Raw genomic sequence first — 24,897 nt, 5'->3', positions numbered from 1 at the left:
TCGGATAGAGCTGATGGTCTGTAAGCATGTCTTCTCTGCATAGGTGGCCTTCCTCTGTCAGGGGCATTTTGCTTTTGAGGTAGTGGAGAGAGTTTTCTCAGCTTCTAGATGGATGATTCCTCCCCTCAGATACTTAACAAAACCCATCTGTCTTCATGTTTTGAGCCTCAACATTCTACTCCTCAGGGACTTCCAGTCCAAAGTCTCCCAGTTACCCAGCAGGGTTTACTCGTATCTTCTGATACTTCTCCAGAACACCCCACAGAGGAAGTCCCTAAGAAGAGAAAGTGCAAATGGAAGCACTTAGACTCCCCTCAAGAGTCTGTCATGGAAGACGCTGATTTTGATGAGAGGGAAGGGTCCCCAAGATCACCACGTGATGTCTCCTTTGAAGACATCCTAGAAATCCTCAAGTAGAAGGGTGTCTGGTCTACTAACAACCCTTCCCAAGAGGAATCAGTATTCCTGGAAACCTTTGGAGCTGACCCATCTACCTCCTGGGTCACTCCACCCACCGATAAGCTCATTGATTTTCCTTCTTGGAGAGTGTGGAAGGAACTGACTTTAAACCAATCCCTAAGAGACCAGAAAGGATCCTGACCCCACCAAAAGATAAGAACTTCTGGAGTAAAGGAGTAACAGTAGATGCCATGGTCATAGCACTGGCTACAGCAATGGAACTCGCATAACAGAGTTCTCTATTCATCCACCTAACGGAGTCTAACAGTGCTGGACAAATTCAGGAAGCATGTATATGCTTCAACAACTCTTGCACTTGGTCACTGAATTATTTGGTGCACTTCACCATACTTTAGAGGGATTTGGTTAAAGAACTCTCCAAATCCTTCTCTATGGCCATTACTCCTGAGGCAGACCACTTCTATTGCCTAGTAGTTGGCTACCCCACATTCCATTTCAAATTCATCCTTGAGGCCCATTTCACATGCAGCTTAAATTACCTTGGGCGCCAGGTTCAGGCATTTTCATTAGGAGATGTGCCTGTGTGATTTTGCAAAGCCCGTCAAGTCCTCCTCCGTCAATGCTCCCTTTGACAGAACTTCTTTGTATGGCCCCAAGGTTAGTCATACTATCCAAGTGTGATCAAGTCTGTCTGCTGTTGGTGTACATTTTTAGACTTCTCAAAGAACCTTCATCAGGAATCAGTGAGGTGGTTGAAAAATGTGTTTCAGAAAGTCCCAGGGTCCTTTCTATGAGCCACATGGAGATAGGTTCCCCAAGGGCGGGGGGGGGGGGACTTCAACTTAAGACACCACCCGCTGCTGCAAAGGAATTCCCCCAGAACCAAGGATTTAGGGATACATCCTCTGACAGATCCTACCAGCGATCCTGAAAGGATCCTCGATTGTCCACCGCTGGAGGCAGTTGGGGATCATCCATTCCTGTAGCACAGAGCCTGGCTAGAGATTACAAAACGTACATGGGTGCAGAAGATTATTTCTGGAGATTATATAATACCCCCCAATAATAAGTTCCTGATGTCCCCCCCCCCTCCCCGAGTCAGACGAAAAAAAGCAACACAAAAAAAAAAAAAAATGCTAGATAAAAGTCATCCAAGAGGTCCCTCTACACCAGAGGGAATCCCGAACCTACTCGAGATTAGTGCCAAAGGAAATGGGGGGGCTGGAGACCAAGTTTAGATTTCAGCTTTCTGAACAAATCAATTCAGTACATAAAGTTCAGAATGGTCATGGTACAGTCCATTTTGCCTTTCCCAGGATGTGTACTATCGCATAAAAATTAAGACAATCCAGAAGATAGTTGCGCTTCTGGCTGTGAGCAGGTCATTACCAATTTGCAGCTCTGCCCTTTGGCAGAACACAGCCCCCCGGGTGTTCAAATGCATGGCAGTAGTAGCAGCCCACCTTAGATTGCAAGGATTCTGCTATTACATAGATGACTAGCTTGTGACCACTCCAACCAGGCATCTACTAACAAAAGCATGAGATTATGTATTCCAACTGTGCTCACACCTGGGCATTACCATCAATCACAAGAAATTCCAGCTAGAACCTTCTCAAGTTTTAGAGTTTGTAAGAGCTCTGTTCAATATGGTACCAGTGACTGTCTCCCTTCCCTTACCAAGGGTACAGACTATTCGATTTCAAGCCAAAAAGATAATTTAAAATTCTTCACTGTCAGTCCGATTGATTCTCCAAGCTTTAGGGTCAGTGTCTGCTGTTGATAGTTTTGGTTCACTTAGCAAGATGATATATGCGAATTCTTCAATGGACTGTAAGGACTCCGTGATCTATTCTACACTAGCATTTGTCCACCCAGGCCAGAGTACCTCAGGCATGCAGAAATTGTCTTGTGGTGGATTCACTCAGATCAGATTTTACAAGGCTGTCTTGTCATCCTTCCTCACCAGTCAATTTCTGACAGCAATGAACGTTCCGGGGAAATACATTGTGATAGCAGATGGGTTGAGCAGGTCCATTTTAATGTCAAACAAGTGGTCTTTTAACATGAGAGTTGCAGAAAAGATATTCTGCCAGTAGGGCAGTAGGATGAAACTTGCTGCAACCTTTTTTCATCTCCCCTCAACAAGTGCTGCAAGTTCTGTGCCCTGATCCCACCCACTGGGAGAATCGCTGAGACACTGTCCTCCATGATTAACCCTCCAGTCTCCTCTGTGCTTACCTTCAAACCCCTCTAATTCCCAAGTTTCTCCAGAAAGCATCTTGATTGAAGAACAGTCTTCCTCATTGCCCCTTACTGGCCTCATGAGACTTGCTTCATCTTTCTTTGGTCTCGTGTATTTCTCCCACCATGGATTCTGGATCCAGTTCCAGGCTTCCTGTCTCACCCGAGAGATGTGATTCACCCAGACATTTTAAGACTAAATTTGACCTCATGGTTTCTCCACTTCTGTAGACAGACAGCCCTGGCTGTGCTCCCCGGTCCATCACATTAGTTTGTATTCCCATAAAGCTTCCACTAGGAAAATGTACAGAAGTAAATTTGAAAATATTTTTTTTTGGGGGGGGGGGGGCATAACAGAAAACCACTGACCCTTTTTCAGCACCAGTTCCTTAAAGTTTTTGTATACAGTTTTTAATGAAGGGGCTAGTTTTTCAACTTAAAGTACAAATAGCCATTTCTAATTTTTATGTAGAAGTAAACAATTCCACCCTAGCTTTAGACCTTTATAAGAGAAGCCTTTCTTCTAAGATCCCAAGATCCAACTCCACCATGGGTTTGAATTTAGTTTTACAAGCTTTGACTCCATCTCCATTTGAACCATCAGCAAAGTATGAACTAAAAATTTTAACCTGGAAAACTATCTTTTTATTAGCCATAACCTCTGTTAGAAGAGTCTCAGAATTGCAAGCCTTATCTTCTAAGCCTCCTTATTTACTTTTTCATTAAGACAGGGTATTGTTGCGAACCAACCCTTCTTTCCTTCGTAAGGTGGTGTCAGAATACAGCATTAGTCTCAGTCTTCCAGTTTTCTGTCCAAATTTCTCGAACAAAGGAGAATACATGCAGAAAGTTGCGTTTTTGTTTCCGTAGAATGGAAAAATTCAGAAAATCAAGTGGATTATTTCTCATTTTCAGAATCAAAATTGGGCAAGCAAGTTACCAAAGTAACTTTGGCCAAGTCGCTAACTGATTGCATTTCCTTTGTCTACAACAAATCGGGATTATCTTTGCCAAAACTTTTTGAGAGCTCATTTAACTAGGTCATGGCAATTTCATCAGTATTTATATCCAGATCTTCCATGGAAGATATTTATGCAGCTGCAACTTGTGCTAATTCTCGTACCTTTATTACTCATTACAAGTTGACCTGGTCTGTAGGGGAACAGCCTTTGGTTCAGTGCTCAGGAACATCCTTCCTTGGAGTCCACCAGGGAATTCAGGTAGCTGGGGACTCTGTCCCACTTGTTGAGGAATGAATGAAAATTGATGACATCAGATAAATAAGTTATGTACTCACCATAATGTTCCATCTGTGTTGTCCATTTTCATTCAACTCCCGTCCTTCCAACCTCCTACCATTTTATTTGTAACTTCTGGAAGAATGAGAAGATGCTAAGGGAACCAATGTTCCTGCCTTTGAGCACCAGATATTGTATTGGTTTCTCATATAATTGTTGTTCCTTTGTTTCTAATTCGCAAAAGGTCAGCAAACAAGATATGAATTATGGAGGGGGCTAGGGCATTATGGGTAAGGGAGATCGAAAGTTTTCCATATCCACGAGCTGTAAAAAAGCAGCTGAGTCTGATATGAGGGGTAGGGGAGGAGACTGAAAGTTTTCCATATCCATGAGCTGTAAAAAAGCAACCGAGTCAGATATGAGGGTTGAATCCAAACTTACTTGTTGAGAAAGAATGAAAATGGACAACACAGATGGAATGTTATGGTGAGTAATAACTTTTTATTAATTACTACCCACAACTTTTCCTCTGGTTGATAAAAATATGCCTGATATGTATATAAAACTAAAGGGACTAAAAACATTTGTACTGCCTGTGTCTTGCTACCCATATCCATAGGCAAGAGTTTCCAGTTTCTCACTTTTTGCATTATCTTTTGTTTAGTCCCTTCCACATATCCTTAGCTGCCATAACTGAACACTTTTTAATCCATACTCTGCTGAACCTATTCATGTGTGGGTACATAGTTTCCAGCTATAGTCTTTGTTTTTATCTTCATTAATTTTGTATCCCTGAAAAAAATGTAATTGGCTCAGAATGTTCCACTACACTGAGATGTCCTTTTCTGGTTCCATCCATTAAAAAGTACTGTCATTTGCAAGCAAAGCTTATTTTTCTTCAATACCATACTAGTTGTATCCTTGAATTTGAGTCGTCGTCGTCTTCCCCCTTTTTTTTGCTACTGGTTCTAAATATAGCGTGAACAAAAAGGAAAGAGAACACCCCTGCCTGGTTCCTATGTTCATACATAACTTATTGGAGAGGAACCCTCCCACTTAGAGTTTTGCCTCCTGATCCCTCGTATATCCGTCTAATTAAGCTTATTATTGTATCATGAAAAAGAACATGCCATTGTAGCTGCATCAGTAAGTATACCATATCTAACAGGAGACTGTCTTTCGGCTATTCCCGGTTAGGGGTCGCCACAGCGGAACTCCGGTCCACAAATGATTGGCAGTGGATTTTGTACGGTGCCAAGTTGCCAGCCCCGGCACCCAACCTTCAAGGAAAGCACACCCATTCACCTACCTGCATGTCTTTAAACGTCATATGACCGCGGGGAGGACATGCAGACTCCACATAGAAGGCGCTCCAGCCGAGAATCGAATGGGAGAACCTCTTGCTGTGAGGCGACAATGCTAACTGCTGCACCACCGCAACCTATATTAACAGGAGACAGTGTGATGTAGTGAAATGCAATGAACTGTATTGAAAATCTGTAAGGGTAAAACAGTTCTGTGTAAATGTTTTACCCAGCACTCCCGTTTTAATTTCTTAGACATTTCTCAAAAAGGGAGTGATGTTTGGCCTTTCATACATATCTAATAAATAGAAGGTTTTGTAGGTGTTTCACATTTATAATCTAGTATGATATGTTATACTTAATTTCTGTTAGTGGTGGGTATGTGACTGTTTCTGATTGCGAAGAATATAGCAGATGTCCAGAATACAGCTTTATTGAGTTGTTAATATATTTGAAACAAGTCTCTTACTTAATGCTCCTGAATTGAGAAGTTTTCTGTCACTTGAATTTTATGATGCCCTCAAGAAAAGAGGTGAAGTACATTACATGAAAATAAAGTGGTGGTGATATTTATGTCTGAAATAACCAAATGTCTTATGCAGCTGAGTCATTGCCACATTATTTTGAAATTTTTGACTTAGACCTACATTTTGCTGCTCATTTTGCTCTGCTTTTGAAAATAAATGATTACCTCGTTTTCAGACTGAAAGATTCTCATGTACGAATTGCAACATTAGTTTGTTTTTATGAAATCAGAACTAAAACTAATGCTCTTTATTCATAAAAAGTAATATTTCAGTCATTTTAATGTTATAGCAAACTATGCATATTTTATTTACCTGCTCTGACAGTGATATGTGATATTGTGCTGTCATCATGCTCTAACTGCTGTTAGTACACATGCTGTATAAGACTGAACATTGAGGTATATTTTCTTGAAATTTTTATAACATTATCTTGAAACAGGGTGAAATGTAACCAGAGTTTGCATTTGAAATAGTTTTCATTATTTTCCAGACTTTAAGAATGTCATTGTCACATCTTTTCAGGGTAACAAGTACAGCTGTCTATCAGTAAATGTAGAGTGTTGTGATCTTAGGCTTAGAAATAATATCTGTTTCTGTGTAAAGTGGTATTTATTTGCTGCCTCATAAAATTACATGTACAATTAGCTTTGCAGTAAAATTCAAACTACTTTTCCTTTTGAGACAATTAACGGGGTCTTTTTTCTTTTTTATATTTTACTTCCGCTGTCTCAGCTGATGGTCTTTTCCTGTGACCATCACATAGCCCCATTAATTTTCCAGGACAAGGCCCCTTCATCCCTTTCATTCCCTGGAGATAAGGGTTAAGCACAATGGAGTGTGAGGCCATCATTCACTTTGATCAAATTGGGTTTTTATTTAAGCCCTGTATTTCCCATGTTCACATGTCATCGACATCCTAGGAGATGATGTGCAGGGTGCCCCTGTGAGCTACATTCATGCCTCTGCATGCAGCACACTCACAGGCCCCATCCTCCCTCATGTCAATAGCTTTTGTGTGATCCACTGACTCGATTGGGAATTCTGTCAGGAGATGTATGCCTTGGGATGTATACCCCCCCACACACACACACACAATTATGCGACAAAGTCAGCAAAGACTAATCATTCCTCTTGTCTCAACATGCTAGTTCTTGCATTCAGACCACTAGCCAGAATTGTCACCTAGGCAATGCCAAGGTTTTATCCTTCTTTGCCAACAAAGCTGGCTATAAATATAGTCGAGTATTTTATAGGTAATTATCCTGTTAGTACTCTCTGAAAATGTAGCCGGTCTGGTTTTATAGAGGGACAAAGCCCTTGCTGTCACTCAGGTGACTTGAGTTTGATTAGTGGTTTGGATGCTTGACTGAGGGGGGGGGGTACGATAGATGTCTCCATTCTGGAGAGAGGTGGGTCCATGGCTTTGGCCATCCACTTTCACAGCTGTGAATAGACAGACCCTCGTACCAGAGGGTTGGAGTGAATTTTTAAAGTGAAGAGGGTAGGCCTAGGACTGGGGCAAGTTGGGCCATACAAGCCAGTGATGGCAGCCGTTGCCTGATGTGTGGAGGACAAAGTGGATAAGCATTGGTGACTGGCATGCTCACATCAACACCAATGAGAAGGGAGTTGGGAGGTACACAGTTTACTCAGTTGAGGGTGCTAGAGGGGATGCAGCGTCTTTTCATGTCAGCTAGGATGATGGCCCCTTCCAGCAGCTCTTGCATTACGCGATTTGGTGTACTTTCCACCACTGGTAATGTATCTATTTGATGGTGTCCAGTATGGCAGAAGCAGAAAAAGAATGCAGAAAGAATATACATTTTCCTTACAAATTTCATGAACATTTCACACTATTTTGAAATATAAGCATTTTGTTTATAGGAAACAAAAATAGCTAAAAACAGTATGGGGAACAATCCTTTTGAAAATGGTCAGCCATATGATAAAAAAAGATGTATGCATGCGTGTCTGCTTTTGAAGAAACCCTTTCTTGGGACTAAATCTTCATTACCAGCAACATTGCCTGTCTTCTTTTGGAGCTGGCTAGTTTAGTGGCTTTAAAATTTGTGCTTTGAGATTATTTTTTTAATGGCCCTCACCTTTTCTTACAGGATCTTAAAGAGCTTCAAGCTTTTGTTTATGCAAACTTTATTTGGTATTTCTCACAGATTCGTTTCCCTTAGGGCTAACCATGTTTCTTTCAGAAAGTTGTATGTGCAGTCATTAAAGTCCATCTTTATTCCTTTTTTCTTTTGTGGAATAAAAGTTAGAGGAGAAAAGGGCCTTCACATTGTGGAGGTGTACTGCCAACTCATGCTTAACCTTAAAAGTGTGTCAAACTTAGCATTTCCCCGAGTCTGGCGTATCAAGTGATTTTAAATCTACATTTAAAATCTCTGTACACCAGACCCAGTGAAAAGCTCAAAAGGCCAAATCATGTAATGCTGACCTACAGATATTACCCGTCATCAGATATAACAGGTATGTACTTGTAGTAGTTGATAATTGAGGGAGAACTATGCTTGCTGTTCCTTAACCTTCTGCCTTATCCATTGCTGTGGTTAGAGAAGTCCTGTAACTCAGGCAAATATAGCTATTCATTGCAAGCTTCTCTCACTCAATAAGTGGTGGTTGAACTGAGAGGTACAGTGGATAATAGTTGCTTTTTTCCCTGGAGTATGGTATCGTGGAGTGTGCCAAAAGGTAGTTGAAAATATCCACAAGCATAACACCAAAAGCAAAAAAAAAAAGTCTCCAGCAGTTAACTACTGCATAAATCTTTATCACAGGTCGCCTGTCACATTAGCACATAGATTGCTTCCTAATTGGCTTATTTGCTTTATTCTTCCTTTTATTATATACACGTATGTAACAAATACCTCACTCACTGGTGATTTGTTCGTACAGATAACGTGTTTTCTTATTATATGCACATCTAGCACAAGTCAAGCTACAAAAATAAGGAAGAAGTGGTTTGCATCATAAACTGATTCTCTAAAAATGTAGGCTTACTTTACTAGCTGGCTGCAGTCTTTAAATAGTGAGATCCCCACTGTACTGCCTCCCCATGTCTGTGGTTAACACAAAAATATATTGGCTATTCTGATGTGAATTAAGTTGTGACAAGAAATTATCATCTTAAGAATGACTAATGTTATGTTGTCCCATCTCGCCTTCATTCTTGCTGGTTGGGTTCGGAACCGAGCATCAGTTCTGACTCTGCCTATTACTAAAGCTCAAGAGCTTCCACTGGCTCGAGGCTATATCCTATCCCATCATGCTTAGGGGAGACTACCAGGATCTTGTTTGCCGCTAAACTAGATCGGGTGCATCTCACTAGGCTCAGGTTAAGTGAAAATAGTTTTTCTAGATTATTCTGTCCTTTTTCTATAATATTTTTGGATAAATATTATTGTTGTAGTTATTTACTGTGTTTTGGGTTTCACTTGTACGAAATTACTAGTTTTGCTTGTTGCTATTTGTCTTGGTTGGCCATCGCTTTCGTCAGGCCTAATCTCCCTATCCTATTTGCTTTTTCTGATCTTTAACAAACCTGTTTAAGTTAGAGGGTTCGCCCTTTCTTTCTGTAGCCCATTTACATTAGAGGGAGCTCCCTTTTCTACTTCATTTCCCTTTCAAAAGAGGTTTTGTCATTTAAATTAGAGACGTCTCCTTTGGCTAGAGGACATCATCGTTTTAGAGATGCTCCTCTAGCGTATCTGTTTAGAAAAAAAAAAAAGTGAAGTAGAATATATATATATATATATATATATATATATATATATATGTATATATATATATATATATATATATATATATATATATTTTTTTTTTTTATATATATATTAGTGTGGTATGTTTAATAGTTTGATAGTTTTCAATCTAGTTCCTGGGCAGTTTTTTTGTTGTTTTTCTACTACGTCCAAGGAAGGAAAAGAAGTGAAGCAGTCAGGCTTCAAGAAGTGTGACTCCTGTTCACAAAAAATGTCATTGACCGACGGGCACACTAGTGTCTACTGTTTAGGTGCAATTCACCTTCAAGACTCATGCTCCATTTGTCACGGCTTTAGTTCCTGGGTCCTGGAGGAATGCAAAAATAAGCTTATAGGGGATTGCTTAAAGTTCCCTTTTTTGAGGCACTAGAAGGGTACCAGACTTCCTCCAAATCTTCTCAATCCCCAGAATTGGATAAATCTATTAAAAGAGCGTCGTCTTTGGCTCCTACGTCTGGGCCGGTGAAGAAGATAGCAAAAGACAACACAAAGGCTTTCGGACCCGAGAAGACAACTTCAGTTCCATTAGTTTCTTCGGAACCAACTAGGAGCCATAGACTGAGCCGGTCTCCACAGTTCCACATTCACCTATTTTGCAGTTGGTGACTGGAAGTGGCAAATGCTCGGTCCCGTCCTCTCGTTCCTCCAGGAGTTTATCGGACAACGACATGGAGCTGGTGGTCAGGAGGTTGCTTCGGATTCCAGTTCTGGCAAAGATCCTTGGGAGTCCAGCCCAGAAGGAATTGGAACCGACAACTGCCACTGCCCCTTCTTCTGTTCATAGGTTCATAGGTTCATAGAATGGTACTAAGCTAACTGCCCTTGCGAGCCATTTTAAGCCTAGCCAATTATCCCTTGTGAGACTCGAACCCTGCACCTTGTGTTTGTAAGGCAAACACCTTAACCATTAGGCCACACGAGTGGTTTCAGAGCCGGAGTGGATGGATGTGGTTGTGGTGGAACCATCTGGTCCGAGACCTCCCCCCAGGTTTTTTGACCTCTACTTCCGCTCCGACCTCTTTGGTGGAAGGGTCTGGGAGCCAATGCCCCCCCCCCCCGTTGGGTCCAAGGAGGAGAGTCTGATCAGACCTTTGTCGGATCCAAATCTGCCTCTCAGGGCATCAGGCGCGGGTGAGCTCAGCACCTACATCAGCCTCTGAGCTCACCTGCTTGGTACGGGAGAAGTCTCCTGGCTCATTGGAGCTGGAAGCTCCCTCGGACCCAGGTCGTAGTGCCCTTGAGGTCATGTGTGCTGTCACCCCTGATGGCCCCACTCACTTGATCCGAGCACTATTCCCCCAAAAGTGCCGGTGTCTGCCTCTCTACCATCTCCCCCCAGGCGTAGAGAACCAATGCCCCCGGATGACCCATTGGGTGAGTCACACTCTTCTGAAATCTCCCCAGAGGACCCCTCCAGAGAGTTCTCTCAGAGAACATGCAAGAGGAAGCATCTAGACTCCCCTGAGGAGTTTGTCACTTCAGATACAGACTTAGATGATTCAGAAGATCCTCACGGTCACCCTCTGAGGATGTCTCCTTCTCAGACATCCTAGAGATCCTGAAGCAGAGAGGTGACTGAAAGACCCTTTCTCCTTCTGAGGATGAGTCCGTATACCTGGAGGCATTTCGTTCTTGACCCTCCACCTCTTGGGTGTCTCCACCCTTCGACCAGCTCCTCAACGTTGTTAGTTGAAGGGTATGGGGCACTCCATAGATCGTGGAACATCCTCCTAGGAGGCCCAACAAATTTATAACACCATTTGACAGAGTTCTTAGCTAAAGGTATCCCAGTAGATGCTGTGGTGGTGGTGGCGGCAGCCACCAAAAAGGAGTTAGCTGAGACTACATCTGTCCGTTGGCTGAATAAGGAATCTCTAACAATGGACAGGTATGGGAAGCATATGTTCTCGTCAGCGGCCTTTACATTCAGCTCGCTGAACTATTTGGCCCATTTTCCAAACTTCAGAGGGATCTGCTAAAGGAGCTAGGTGATACCCTCCAAGATTCCACATCTGTAGAGGTTCCAGATAAGGTGACCGCCCAGCTTACAACCTTAAATTCAGTAGTCAACTCCTCTATGTGGCTCATTTCATATGCAGCCGATGGTGCAAGTAGGGCAGCTGGTGCGGGAATCACTCTGAGGAGGCATTCCTGAATGCTCCTTTGCGAGTTTGCTGAGCCCTTCAAGTCTTCCTTCATTAACGCCCCTTTTGATGGCTTGTCCTTGTTCAGGTCTAAAGTTAGAGAGACTGACCAGGTGCGAACAAGAAGGCAAAACACTGTCTGCTGTGGGAGTACGTTTTTCCCTTCTTACCAGGCCTTATCCCAAAGGCCAGAAGGGTAGGAAAATGTGGTTCCGTAAATCCCAAAGAGGCTCGCCAGACGCACATGGTGAATTTTCCCTCGGGGCAGAGGGTTAAATAACAATGGAAGATGCCGACCTCGTGGCAGAGGGGGTCCGCAAAATCAGGGCAACAGAGATACATTCTCTGGCAGACCCTTTCAGCGCTCCCAAAAGGAGCCCCACCTGTCCACCTCTGGAGGCAGTCAGGGGCAGACTGTCACTGTACCCAAAAGCCTGGCTAAACATCACTCAAGACCAATGGGTACAGTAGTAATATCCAGGGGTTACAATATACCCTTCTCCACCCCACCCCCACAGTCAAGATCAGTCCCAGACATTCCACCCTGTCAAAGGGATCAAGCAGCCATAGAGATACAAAGGTTGCTAAGAAAAAGAGCCATCCAAGAAGTCCCTGTAGACCAAATCGGATCCGGAACTTGCTCAAGATTCTTTTTAGTTCCAAAGAAAACTGGGGACTGGAGACCCATTTTGGATCTCAGCAGGCTGAACAAGTCCGTAAAAAAAATCAAAATTCCAGATGATGACACTGCGGTCGATACTTCCTTTTCTGGGACAAGACAATTGGATGTGCTCAATCGATCTTCAAGATGCATGCTACCACATAAAAATGGACAGGCGATCCAGGAGATAACTACACTTCCGGCTGGGAGCCAGTCATTACTAATTCCGAGCTCTGCCCTTTGTTCTCACTACAGCCCCCCCGAGTGTTTACCAAATGTATGGCAGTAGTCACGGCTCACCTGAGGCATCTAGGATTCCGGGTAAACCAAAAAGAAATTAATTAAACCCAAATTAGGGTCTAGAGAGTCACAGTTCGAAAATTCAGACCACCGCACACAGACCAGGCTTGGTCAAATCAGACTCTGATGATGCCATTTGTCATGGTGAAAGCGCTAAGTCCTTCGAGTTTGCAATAAAGGATTTGTGTATTGCTTGCCAAGCCTGGTCTGTGTGCGGTGATCTGAATTTTCGAACTAGGATTCCGGGTGTTTCCAAACTTAGACTGGCTCCTGACTGCTAAATTCGAGCATCTACTAACCAAAGCAAGAGACACCTCCATTAATCTATGCTTTGAACTAGGCATCACTGTAAATTTCGAAAAGTCTGCCTTGTTGCCATCACAGCATGTTACATTCATAGGAGCAGACTTAAACACAGAAGAACTGGTAGCAAAACTACCTCAGGGCAGGGTACAGACACTGCGCCATCAAGTATCCATCTTGCTCTTGAGAAAGAAAGTACAGCCAAATTCGTTCTAAAGGTCTTAGGCACTATGGCAGCTGCTATAACATTAGTACCTCTGGCACACGTACATACGAGAGTCCTACAGTAGTTACTCTTCGCTCAATGGTCCATGCAGGAGTTACCCATGTCCCACAAGATCTTCATTACAGACTCCTGCAAGAAAGACCTGCATTGGTGGCTCCAATCCACGCAGGTAACTCTAGGCAGGCCATTCACTCTCCCTCAACCAGTAGCCACAGTGACCACAGACGCTTCCCAAATCGGGGTGGGGGGTATTATCTGGGAAAGACCGTCCAAGGAACTTGGCAGGAACATGGGTACCACTTGCACATCAATGTCCTAGAGACGAGAGCAGTGCTTCTGGCGTTGCAGGCATTCCAGCGCTCTCTTCCACTAGGTACAATTGCAATACAGACAGACAATATGTTGGTGGTGTGTTACATCAACAAACAAGGTGGAAGCCAGATCCTAACCCCTGTGTCAAGAGGCTCAGAGAGTATGGCAATGTGCAGTCTCTTAATGTTTTCTGATTGCAGCGCATATCCTGGGGAAATCCACCGTGTTAGTGGACAAATTGAGCAGAGCAATTCTAATGCCTCATGATTAATCCCTAAAACAGGAAATTGCAAACCAGATTTTTCGCAGGTGGGGCCAGCCTTGCCACTATGAACACCAAATGCAGCAGCTACCTTGCCCTAATCCCCCCTCTGGGGGAGTCACCAAGGGATACACTTGTTCCCGATTGGCAACTGGGACTTCTTTCTTCCATTTCCATTAATCCCCAAAGTTCTACAGAAAGCCAAATTGTTGAGTTGCAGGTTAATACTCATCACTCCATACTAGCCTCATCAAATCTGGTTTCTTTTCCTATGGCCCCATCTCCGAGCAGAGCCATGGATTCTGGACCCGGTACCAGATGTTCTGACTCATCAGTCAGGAACACTCCATCCCTTTATCGAAACCCTCAAACTGACAGCTTGGCTGCTCCACTTAGTCTTAGCCGGGTATCCAGACATATCCCCCGCAGTAAGACACATTCTAGTTTCATCTCATAAGTCAACAAATCGAAAGCTGTATGCTAGCAAATGGAAAAGGTTTTCTTGTTGGGCTTCCAAGAATCACATAGATCCCTTCACAGCCCCCATAAGCACAATTGTAGATTTTTAAACAGAAATTTTTAATGAAGGCGCAGCAGCAGCTGCCACAATACGGGAACCACCACCTCCTTGTGACCGCAATTTGGTACTGACTACCCTGATTCTCCCACCATATGAACCAGCTTTCTCTTGTCAACTAAAATGTCTAACTTGGAAAGTAGTGTTTTTGATAGCCATTACTTCAGCTAGGAGGGTTTCAGTCTCTCTTAGAACAAGTTCTTCTTTCCTTCCTAAAGTATGCTCCGAGACCAATTTGAATCAGTCCATTGACCTGCCTGTCTTCTTTCCATACTATGGCAGCAAGGCAGAGAATATGAGCTACACCAATTGGATTCCCACAGGCAGTTATGCTGTTACTTGCATAGAATAAAGAAATTCAGAAAATCTGACCAGTTCGTCTCCTCCGACAACAAAAAAGGTGCACCAATATCAAGAGTTACCTTGTCAAAATGGCTTACAGACACTATTACTTAAGCATTAAAGCTCTCGGCAAAAACAACTGCCTGGAAAGATTAGAGGCCACTCAAGAGCTATGTCAACTTCAACCGCCTTTCAGGCCAGATTATCTATGGACTCAATTTGTGCTGCAGCCACGAGTCAAACCTCATAACTTTATCCCTCATTACAAAGTAGATGTGGCGTCCCGGAACAGGGCTTCCTTTGGTTCCACTGTTCTGAAGGGTTTATTCTCTTCAGCTACCGAAGAAAGAAGGTGCTGGGGGATACTGTCCCAACCAACAAGAATGAAGGTGATATGGGACAACATAACATTATGAAGTTATGTACTCACCATAACGTTCCATGTTTGTTGTCCATAATCTCACCTTCATTCTTGCGTCCCTCCCTCCTTCCCCCAACCTTCGCTTCTGGAGGATTGAGAGGAAATTTTATTGGTCGTGAATTGGTTCTCTGCTTCCCTTCTTGTCTCATGAGACGTAGGGTAATAACTTTTACCATTGGGATGTTATATATGATTTCAGAATGTTAGTAGCCTGCAAACAAGATCTGGGTAATCTCCCTTAAGCATGATGGTATAGGGTATAGCCTCGAGCCAGTGGAAGCTCTCGAGCTTTAGTAATAGGCCGAGTCGGAACCGATGCTCTGTTCCAAACCCAACCAACAAGAATGAGGGTGAGATTATGGACAACAAACATGGAACGCTATGGTGAGTACATAACTTATTTTTTCAGTGCTTGATATAGTGCCCTCTGAGGTCAGCATTATTCAGAGAAGAGGCTTTTTTGTCTTTCATTAGCAGCTTTCAAACTGGTGACTGTCATTTTCAAAACTAAATGCTGCTATTTAGTTGATTCAAACACTTGTGTTTTCCAATAAAAAAAAATTCCTGTATAAAACCGGATTTTTTCAGCATGTTATTTTCAGACAGTGTCTTGTTTTCGTAAAGTAGGAAAATGGAAATGTGTATTGAAAAAAAAACTTTTTTTCCCTTCAAACAGGAGGAAGCAATCAACAGACCAGCTTTGTCAGTACTGCAAAAGTCACTGCCAGTAATTCAAGTGGGATGACGGAGCTTGGTGTATTTGGCACAAGTGTTCCTCATGCTGGAACAGGAAGCAGGTAAGTCATGTGAATTGTTGCACAGGGCCCCCCCCCTTTTTTTTTTTTACCGTGGAATGGCTACAGCCTCTTTATTTAAGATGCTGTCTACCTCCATTTCTTATGATCTAGGCTACCAACCACATCACTTAAAATGATGAATAGCTTTGTTAGCCCACTTCTATTTTTCCCTCCATGTGGAGTGCAGTAGGATCTTGGCCAGGACATTCCCCAACATCTCATGTCAGCAGTTTTTTTTTTTTGATAGCAATGATGTTGAAGGGTATGAGGCTGTTCGTCTAGCCTGCTGTGCATGTTTTACCTTCCCTGTTGCATTTGCAGTGTTTGTGCAGTTTTTTTACCCAGTATGTCTTCCCAGGATCTAGGTTATTTTTACTGTAGTAATGACGTGATTCTTGCTCTCATATAAACAGACACGCAAATGCTTGCATGCATATCTATATTTATAGAGGGCCTAATGCCATAGATTGCCCCAACTCTGTTTTCCTAGCTACCTCCTGTTTTGTTTTTTTTTTAATTTCTCCAAGTCTTTTGGGTTTCTAATACCAATGACGGGAATGGACCCTATTCCTAAGTCAAAGTACGATTAAAGTTCATGAAATTCATATTGTTTCACTCTCTGATGTTAGCCAAAAATGCTCTTCGCAGCACCTGCAATGTGCCCAGTAATGACGACTCCTGCAATTTGTACGGTGTTACATGAATTGGTAACATATCTAAATATGATTGTAAATTTTTTTTTATAAGACCAGTTGCTCTTACTACTAATGGAACTGTCTGGGTATTTTTCTTCCACATGGCGCTCATTTCTGCCTGCAGATCGAGGTATTTTATGACTTTGTGTCTCTCTGTACACAAGACACTGTAGTCACTAGGTGTGGCAATTTCAATAATCAGTGCTACTTTTATCTTCTTTTCTTGGACTACTATATCCGGTTTTCTAGCATCTGTCTTTTGGACTGTTGGTATTGGGTGATCCCATGTGATGTAAACTTCATCATTTTCTGTGGCTCATGTTTCCAGTGTTTTTCAGCCACTTCGATGCCATAATGTTTGCACAATCTCCAGTGTAACAATCTCGCCACATTATTATGCCTTTCAGTATACAGTCCCTCTGCCATTAGAGAGTCGCAATCAGCAATAAGGTGTGTGACTGTTTCCAATTCAGTTCCACAAAACCTGCACATGCCTGTTTCTCCCACATGTTTAATGGACTTAGTAAACCAACGTGTACGTAGCCCACTGTGTGGGCTGCCAAAATTAACCTTTCATTTCTTGTTGTAAATTCACCTCTCCTTAACCATTCCTGTGTTCGTTCTTGATCAACATGAGGCTCTTCCAGAAGTTTTCTATGCTTACAACTATATTTGTTTTTTCCAATTTCTCGCCTTCTCATCTGGTCCTTCACCTTATATTCCTTCTTTTGTTTTTTTTAGCACATTCAGTTGCTACCTGGTTTTTATCCACTTCTGGTTTGATTTCCATTCCTGATTGACGTTGATATGCTTCTGCTAAATTAAGCACAGGTGTCATTTTAGATTTATTCTCCTCATGTTAGATTTACCTCTTACAGCACGAGTAGGCTAATGCTTCTTGGTAAACAGATTATTTTCAAGCAGGATGTAATGGTTGACTTCACAAACACCTTCAAGTAACAATCCACCAAAAAACACAATTGCAATCTCAAAAAAAAATTGAGCCAGGCTGTTCAGTCACCTTTCTTTAATACCAAGTGGATCTACATTCTTACAAAAACTTTTCTAATGAATAATATAAATTACATTTCTTAAAGTGTTAAATACAGTAATACACTAGAAATTCAGATTGACTTCCAAGTTTAAACCCCTGGGGCATAAAGTCTTGTAATTAAGAATCACATTGCCTTCTAATTCAACAAGTCTTTGGAGATTTTAAATGATGCTGGAAAGAAAATTGATGGAAGCAGTGACAGTAATATTGGTGGGGGAAGAGAGATCCTAATGAAAGTTGGATGGGCCATGATATCAGTGACAAGAAAATGTATTTTGTTACTAATTTCTCACCCTTTTCTGAAATTCTGGAGAACGTAGTCAAGGACTGTGGTTTATCAGGATGAATTGGTGGGAAAATTATTCCCAAAGCATGTTACGTTTTCTTATGGGAGATTTTATGATTTGACGGAGGAGTTGAAATTTAAGCAAAGACATCCATTGACTGTGGGGGAATGGAAGGGTTCTTTTGCGTGTGGACAGTTCAAGATTTCTAGTAAGATCAGGAATTTGTCAGGTATTAAAATTAATGGGAGGAAGGCTGTTTTTAGAGAGATTTGACTGTGACTCATGTAGAGTTGTGTATTGGGTGTGGGTGTAAAAATCACAAAATGGTATGTGAGGCAGACTAAGAGGGAAGTGAAGATTCGTATTTTGGAACATCTGGGTGATATTATAGGTTCATAGGTAAGGTACTAGGCTATCAGCCCAAGGGCCTGTGTAAGCATAGCCAACAAGGTTTCTTGGCTTTAGAGGGATTGGGATTTCTTTAGGTGTAGCATGTTCAACAGCTGTGAGTTTGACATAGCTTTGTATGTTGGGTAGGTAGAGATCACCTCGGAGTAGGTGATATGCTACGGAGTAAAGCTGGAGTTTTTTGAGACGGTCAGCATAGGGCATCTGTTTGAGTTAGAAATTGTAATTTTAAAAAGTCCTGTGGCAGAACATTTTCATAATATTCATTCTGGCTCAGATGTTTTTCTTTAGTATTTTAGCAAAGCTTCAGTTGTATAGAGGGGGTAATTTTTTTAGTAAATTGAATTAGAAAGCAAGATTATCCTTAATTTCAAGACTATGTCCCAGGGGTTTACACTTGGAAGTCAATCTGAATTTCTAATGTATTATTGTATTTAATATTTTCTAAGTAATATAATCTATTTTATTCATTATAGAAGTTGTAAGAGTGTGGGTGCACTTGGTATTAAAGAAAGGTGACTGAACAGCTTGGCAATTTATTTTTTAATGGTTAACTGTCGCATTAAGGGACCCTCCTAGGTTCATTTACAGTTAATTCTGTGTTCTGTCACAGTTCACCAATGCTTTTCTCAACAAGTCCCATGCATGATGTGCATGCCCTGTGCTAGTAATGCTTTAAGTTTTGCACTGTAACATGCTTAACTTGTGAGCCTACCAGTTCTTTTCTGCAAGATCAATGTTTGGATTTCGATCCAGACACATTAGTGAAAAGTTATTAGTTTGATGCTTAAATGTAAACCTTGTTTGTGTCCATGTAAGTGACCGGTATCAAGCCATGACCTCACACGTATTCTTAACTGCTTCAGGCTCAGCATGGCTTGAGACTGTAAGTACCATTACTTCAGAGGTGACTGCCATAGACACTGACTGGAGAAATCCCTGGCCTGCCTCATAACCAGGAGAATAGAGGTCTCCTTTTAGGCCATCCCACTTTTTCTTTTCCTAAATGTGGTTTCTGAATTGTGTCTAAACCAGTCCATTTCTCTTCTCTTTCGTTCACTAGGGTGAAAACCAGAGAAACTGTTCCCAACATAGATGTGCACTGGCAGCATGGGATTTGTTTGAAGTTTGTAGTCGGATTTAGGAAGACCAAAGAGCCCCATTTGCCTCATTTGCTTACAAGTCTGGCAATTACAAAGCAAGCTTATAATCTTTTTCTATAAGACAATTCTCTGCCTATTGGAAGATGCTGTGGTCAGTGGTTTCTGCAGCAAGATTGGCTGCTTCCAGCCATTATTTCAGAAATATTTCAATGTGTTAACATCTTTTTTTATGGCCACTTTGTCCTTGGGTTGTACATTTAGGATTCTTATCTCAAAGTCTGCATTAAGTATGAGATTTCTTACAGTAAGGCTGTACTTCTGGACTCAGCAATATTTTTTGGCCTTTTCATTCTCCTCTGACTTCTCCTCCCTTGAGGATTTACTGCTTGGGATTTAGTCTAGCCTCAGGCCTACCACAAACAAACCCACTTTTAAAGATAACAGCCCTCTAGTTTTCATTGTTTTTCCCTTGATTTGAAGGACATTTGCTTGCTGTGTTTGAGGCTATTGGGCTAGTTGTGTTATAATGTGTGTAACATCAATTTGTGCTGCGACACAGGATGCCTAAGCGTGTCTGCATGCAAGTTTGTGAGGGGATCAATAATGACAATGTGGAATGGAGACAAGGATGTACCTAATCGCAGACCCACTAAGACCGATCTGCTTCAACTGATGATGTAAGGTTGTATGAAATCGTAGACCCACCAAGAAGGATTTGCTCCAACTGCTGTAAGATTGTGTGGCTTGGTTACTATCCCAGGAAAAGCTGTTGTGGAACTTGTATGATGCACGTTAAGGCATGCTGCACTTCAACAACAGCACAGGGCGGTCGTTTAGCGTCAGCTGTTCTACAAGGGGATAGCATCAGCAGTTGTACAAGGAATGGACTGTGTGCACTGAGACAACTGAAGAAAACCAGGGGTGGCAATCTGTGTTAATCAAGTTTTATAATCAGTGCTATAAACAAAATTGGCTTTCGCCATCATTTTTCATGCAAGTGGTGGTGGTTCAACATTGCGTTGCTTCCATTGTGTTCATGTGACATTTTCCTGTATTAATATTGTCTCAGAAAAGTAAGTTTTTTAAAAAAACTTTTAAACTGAATATAATGATACTTAACCAATCCAGGTAGCTAGGAAACTAGTCGGGTCACTGATTGGAGAGATTGCATTTTTTAGTTTTCTGTCAGTACTTTAATACATATTGTATTATTTTTCCACACAGTGCAAGTGTCAACGCTGGTCCTGCTTTTGGAGGTAAGTTAAGATGTGTGATCTGTTTAAATGATTTTATGGTGGTGGAGCCACTCACTTGTATTTTCAGCTTTTATTGTTTTATAAGTAGTTGTAGATGGAACATCATACAGCAGTAGCCAGAGCAACACCAAACTACACATTTAGTCTTTTTTGTACTGCGTCAGCACCTACATCTTGCCAGAAATGTAGCATGACTTTAAAAGAGGCAATGCTCTCTTTTAGGGTTACCAGCTGATACCAGCTGTCCCTCTTTATGCAGGACAGTCCCTATGTGGACAACTGTGTCCTGCAAACAAATATGAAAAATGGCATATGTTTTGAGATTAGCACAAAAATGTTTCCCAAGATTCCTTTTAGTACATAAAACTATTATATTGCACCTGAATTGCCTTAACATTATAGGAAAGGCAGAACAACTCATATAGTACAATTGTGAGCTTTTATTTTAGCAAAAAAATGTAGTCCAGTCCTTTGCAATTCTGTAGGTCTGATTTTGCCCTGCAAAATGTTGCATTTTCTTTAAAAATAAATGAAATCTTACTGTGGGCACTTGAAAATGTGACAGCCCTACTTTGCACTTTTTATTGATTTCTTGTATTCACTGAGTCCAGTAAGTGTATTTTAACTGAATGAAATATTCTATTCAGTCCTTGTGAAGAGCATTCTCCTCCCAACGAAGATGCTGATATGAGCTTTTTAGTCAGTTTGAATAGTTTGGAATGCAGAGTCCTAATAGCTGTAGCCACTTACCATAACAAAAACAGTGTGTCTGTCTGCACTGCTGAGGGGATGGTTTGGGGAAAGAGCCCACAAAAGCATATAATTGGCTAGGATGAGGTGGATTTAAGCAGATAGTTTCAAAAGTGATATTTCAACCCTTTTAACTCGTTCAGGTGTGAGGCACCCCTTTAAGATTTTTATAATAGTTGATCCTCTTCATTGCTTGGCTGTCTGTCACTGCTTGGTATGGAGAAAGTAATTCAGCTCTTCAGGAAAGTTGTTAGTTCAGCAGAGCAGAGGTCCTTTTTCTGATTATCTTTTGAAACAAAAATAATTCAGATTTTGAGTTTCATGACAGATGTATTACTGAAATGTATTTTCTTATGTTTTACTTTGAAAGAGAGCTGTAATTGCAATAGCTTTTTGGTCTTGCAGGGCTGACTCCTTAAAACATTTCTCGGGAGCGCTTTTATTTAAACATCATTTCTTTTCCTGTCCAGAGTTGTAGTTATCAGTGTGCAATTTGAAAATGTGTCTTCTGTTTCTTTTTAACACTTTTCTTTGCATTTTTTTACAACTTTCAAATATTTGCAATGCACTGGTGTTTGCTGGTTTATTGGTATTGTAGATGGGATTCTGTTTAATGTCAGGTTTTGTCCTAAACTGGCTGTGCAAGATAATTTTATAGCGTTTCTGTTCCAGTTATTTTTAAACCTTTGAACAGGATCATTTCTGTATTACTTGGTTATCATGGTGTCTAAAAGCTTATCATGTCTAAACAACTGAAAATATTTATTTTTTGCTGCATTACAACTAAATAAAAGAGTAAACAGGACACACAGCCAAACCAATTAGTAAGAAAAAAATTACAAGAAAGCCATAGCCAAGCTAGCATTTTCACTGATAGGGTTGGGAGGGTGGCCTAATGGTTAAGGTGTTTGTCTTGCAAACACAAGGTACAGGGTTTGAGTCTCACAAGGGACAATTGGCTAGGCTTAAAATGGCTCGCAAGGGCAGTTAGCTTAGTACTAATCTATGAACCTATGAACTGTGCAATTCCTTAAAAATCTCTTTTAAATGAGGATAGTAAGATATGTGCAAATTACCCCTTAAGGACGCAAGTGTTTTAGCTATGTCAATTCTGAATGCCCATGACTTAAGTCTGTTAATGGACTAATTCAGGTCAATAAAGCCAAGCCCCGCTAGCTGGGGGACATGCATGTTTTAGACTTATGACTTCATCAACACAGCTTTAAGTGGACGGTTTGAATAACCATTAGAAACACAGGGTTGTCATACCCAGCTGATGTCCGTAACCATTAAGGTGTATTCAAAATATCCCATCTAACAACTAAGTAAAAGAGTAAACAGGACACTCAGCCAAACCCATTAATAAAAAATTGCAAGAAAATCATAGCCAAGCATTTTCATTGTGCGATTCCTTAAAACCTGTTGTAAAGGAGGATAATGGGATAAATGCAAATGACCCATTAAGGACACCAGGTGTCAGCTATATGGCAGTTCTGAATGCTTATGACTTTTTTTCTTAAATCAACCCTGTATTGCTGCTACTAGATGAGTAATCCCAGTCCTCCTAATGAAAAAGCACAGTAAGAGAGTTGAGTGAAATGCTACCACTAGCAAACTTAAGATACAAAATACTACCACATACTAACTTTGATACGGATACAGGCAGTGTGCTTTAAGCAGTTTGTAAATGTGTTGATTGTTCAGTAAAGGTACTTCCATTTTGTATAAATGAGCCAGCAATCATTTAATTGTATAGAATTTATAAAGGCACTAAAAACAAGGTAAGATTATTAACAAGCCGTCAAGCCAGTAAAACTACATGCAGAAATCTCATGTTTCCCCAATCTAAACAGACTTTGCTTACCTCCCAGTGCTCTAGATGGAAAAGCCACTGACCTCTTGATGTAAAAAAACAAGTGCTTTCTAGAGTGTAAAAATGCACTACTTTATCCAATAGCTAGCTAGATAATGAATTTGGAGAACAAGTAAATCAGTAGAACAGACAATGCCAGGCAAAATACACTTTTTCAGTATATGCACAAGGAAAGGCAAGTAAATAATTCAAGATATCAACAGCAGTTTAGGAAAGCAGGCACTTAAGCTCAATTTACAGTAGGGGTGGGCAGCTTAAAATCACCAGGTTTAAAAAGCAGATTAACAAGGGGGTGGACGAGTGGAAAAAACTAGCAAGGAATCACCAGCAGTGCTTTAGTTTATGCAGGCTTGAAATCTTTTCAGGAAGAGAAAGGCCCAGAAATTCACTGTATATTTAAGTATGACTCAAGATAATTAAGAAAAGTTTCATATACTTTTCTCTGTATAACTTTTATTGGTATCAGCCTTTTCTGGCTAAGTGCGGGAACCGTCTTAGAGAGAGTAGTGGCTGTAATTAATTGCTACTGTTCCTAGGTAGTTCATTATTATTGGCTTGCATTTATAGCATTTATTTCATTGTATGCTCATCATTCTCTGCCTCAGTGGCATATGGGTTCTGTACCTGCTTTCCAGAGGTCAGACTTCCCTCCTCCTGACTGTGACAGGGGATTGGCTATGCCCTTCCCATCAGGGGGAACCTAACTCCTGTCACAGGAAGTCAGTTTAGTTTTTTAGTGCCAGCTGTAGGAATTACACAGTTGAATCTCCTCAGCAACCTGCGTTTGTGGATTATAGCTTCCAGATTCAGGTAAGATCCCTTTGGGAACTTACCTTCCCCCTTATTATATACTTTTGATTTCTTCTGTTTTTAAAAAATATGTCTGATGTTGTCCATCTTCATTCTGTCATCACCGAGTGGGTTCGGATCCAGTCCATCAGATCCAACTCTGCCGATGCTTAAACTTGCAGCCACCAAATCCCTCAAGCTTCCACAATGCACCTACCCAATTACCTCAGATCTTGTTTGCCACTTGTAGCTATCGGACATAATCTACCAATTTTTCAGGAGCTGTATTAGTTTTTTGGGGTTTTTTTGGTTCGGAATTCTTGATATTAAGTAGTCCTTTGTTTTTAGTCTTTAATTTTCAGTTTGTGATTCATATTTCTTCTGTTGTCTCCCTTGCCCATATGATTTTGTTGTAAATTCTTACATACCATTGTTTGTATTCCCTTGCCTCTTTTTCTTAATTGGTGTCTTTAGAGTGGTATAGTTGTAGCTTTTTCCTTTTTCGCTGCTGCTACTGTTTTTCTTTCCCTTTCTTTTTCGTACTTGGTACTGTTAGATACCATCATTAGTGTCTCCCTTCCCTTATGACTTTGTCATAACTCTTAATATAATTGGTGGTATTCCTCTATCTCTTTCTCTTTTCTGTTTAAAAAAGTTACCTTTTCTAATTTCGATTGCTTTTCTATATGAATTTCTACTTATGGTTTGATTCAGATACTGCATGATGACCGACAAACCTGCGGGTTTCAAAAAATGCTCCAAATGTGGGCATACGTTGCTGCTCTCAGATGCACACACCCCTTGTGGGTACTGCTTGGGTCCATTACA

At 41.2% G+C, this 24,897-nt stretch overlaps 1 protein-coding gene across 2 annotated transcripts in view; it reads left to right on the top strand.

Annotated features, from left to right (window-relative positions):
* AGFG2 (ArfGAP with FG repeats 2) overlaps positions 1-24,897 on the top strand; it is an 851,713-nt gene that overhangs the window by 721,345 nt on the left and 105,471 nt on the right. For both annotated transcript variants that reach the window (XM_044077339.1, XM_044077338.1), the window contains 2 exons: positions 15,734-15,854; positions 20,626-20,657. In XM_044077339.1, coding sequence (XP_043933274.1) covers positions 15,734-15,854; positions 20,626-20,657 — 153 coding nt within the window. The remainder of the gene's footprint in view (positions 1-15,733; positions 15,855-20,625; positions 20,658-24,897) is intronic.

The sequence above is a fragment of the Protopterus annectens genome, chromosome 7.part0, assembly GCF_019279795.1.
Source record: "Protopterus annectens isolate FY-2018-M chromosome 7.part0, PAN1.0, whole genome shotgun sequence".
Lineage (NCBI taxonomy): Eukaryota > Metazoa > Chordata > Ceratodontiformes > Protopteridae > Protopterus > Protopterus annectens.
This window is presented reverse-complemented; position numbering and strand designations above follow the sequence as displayed.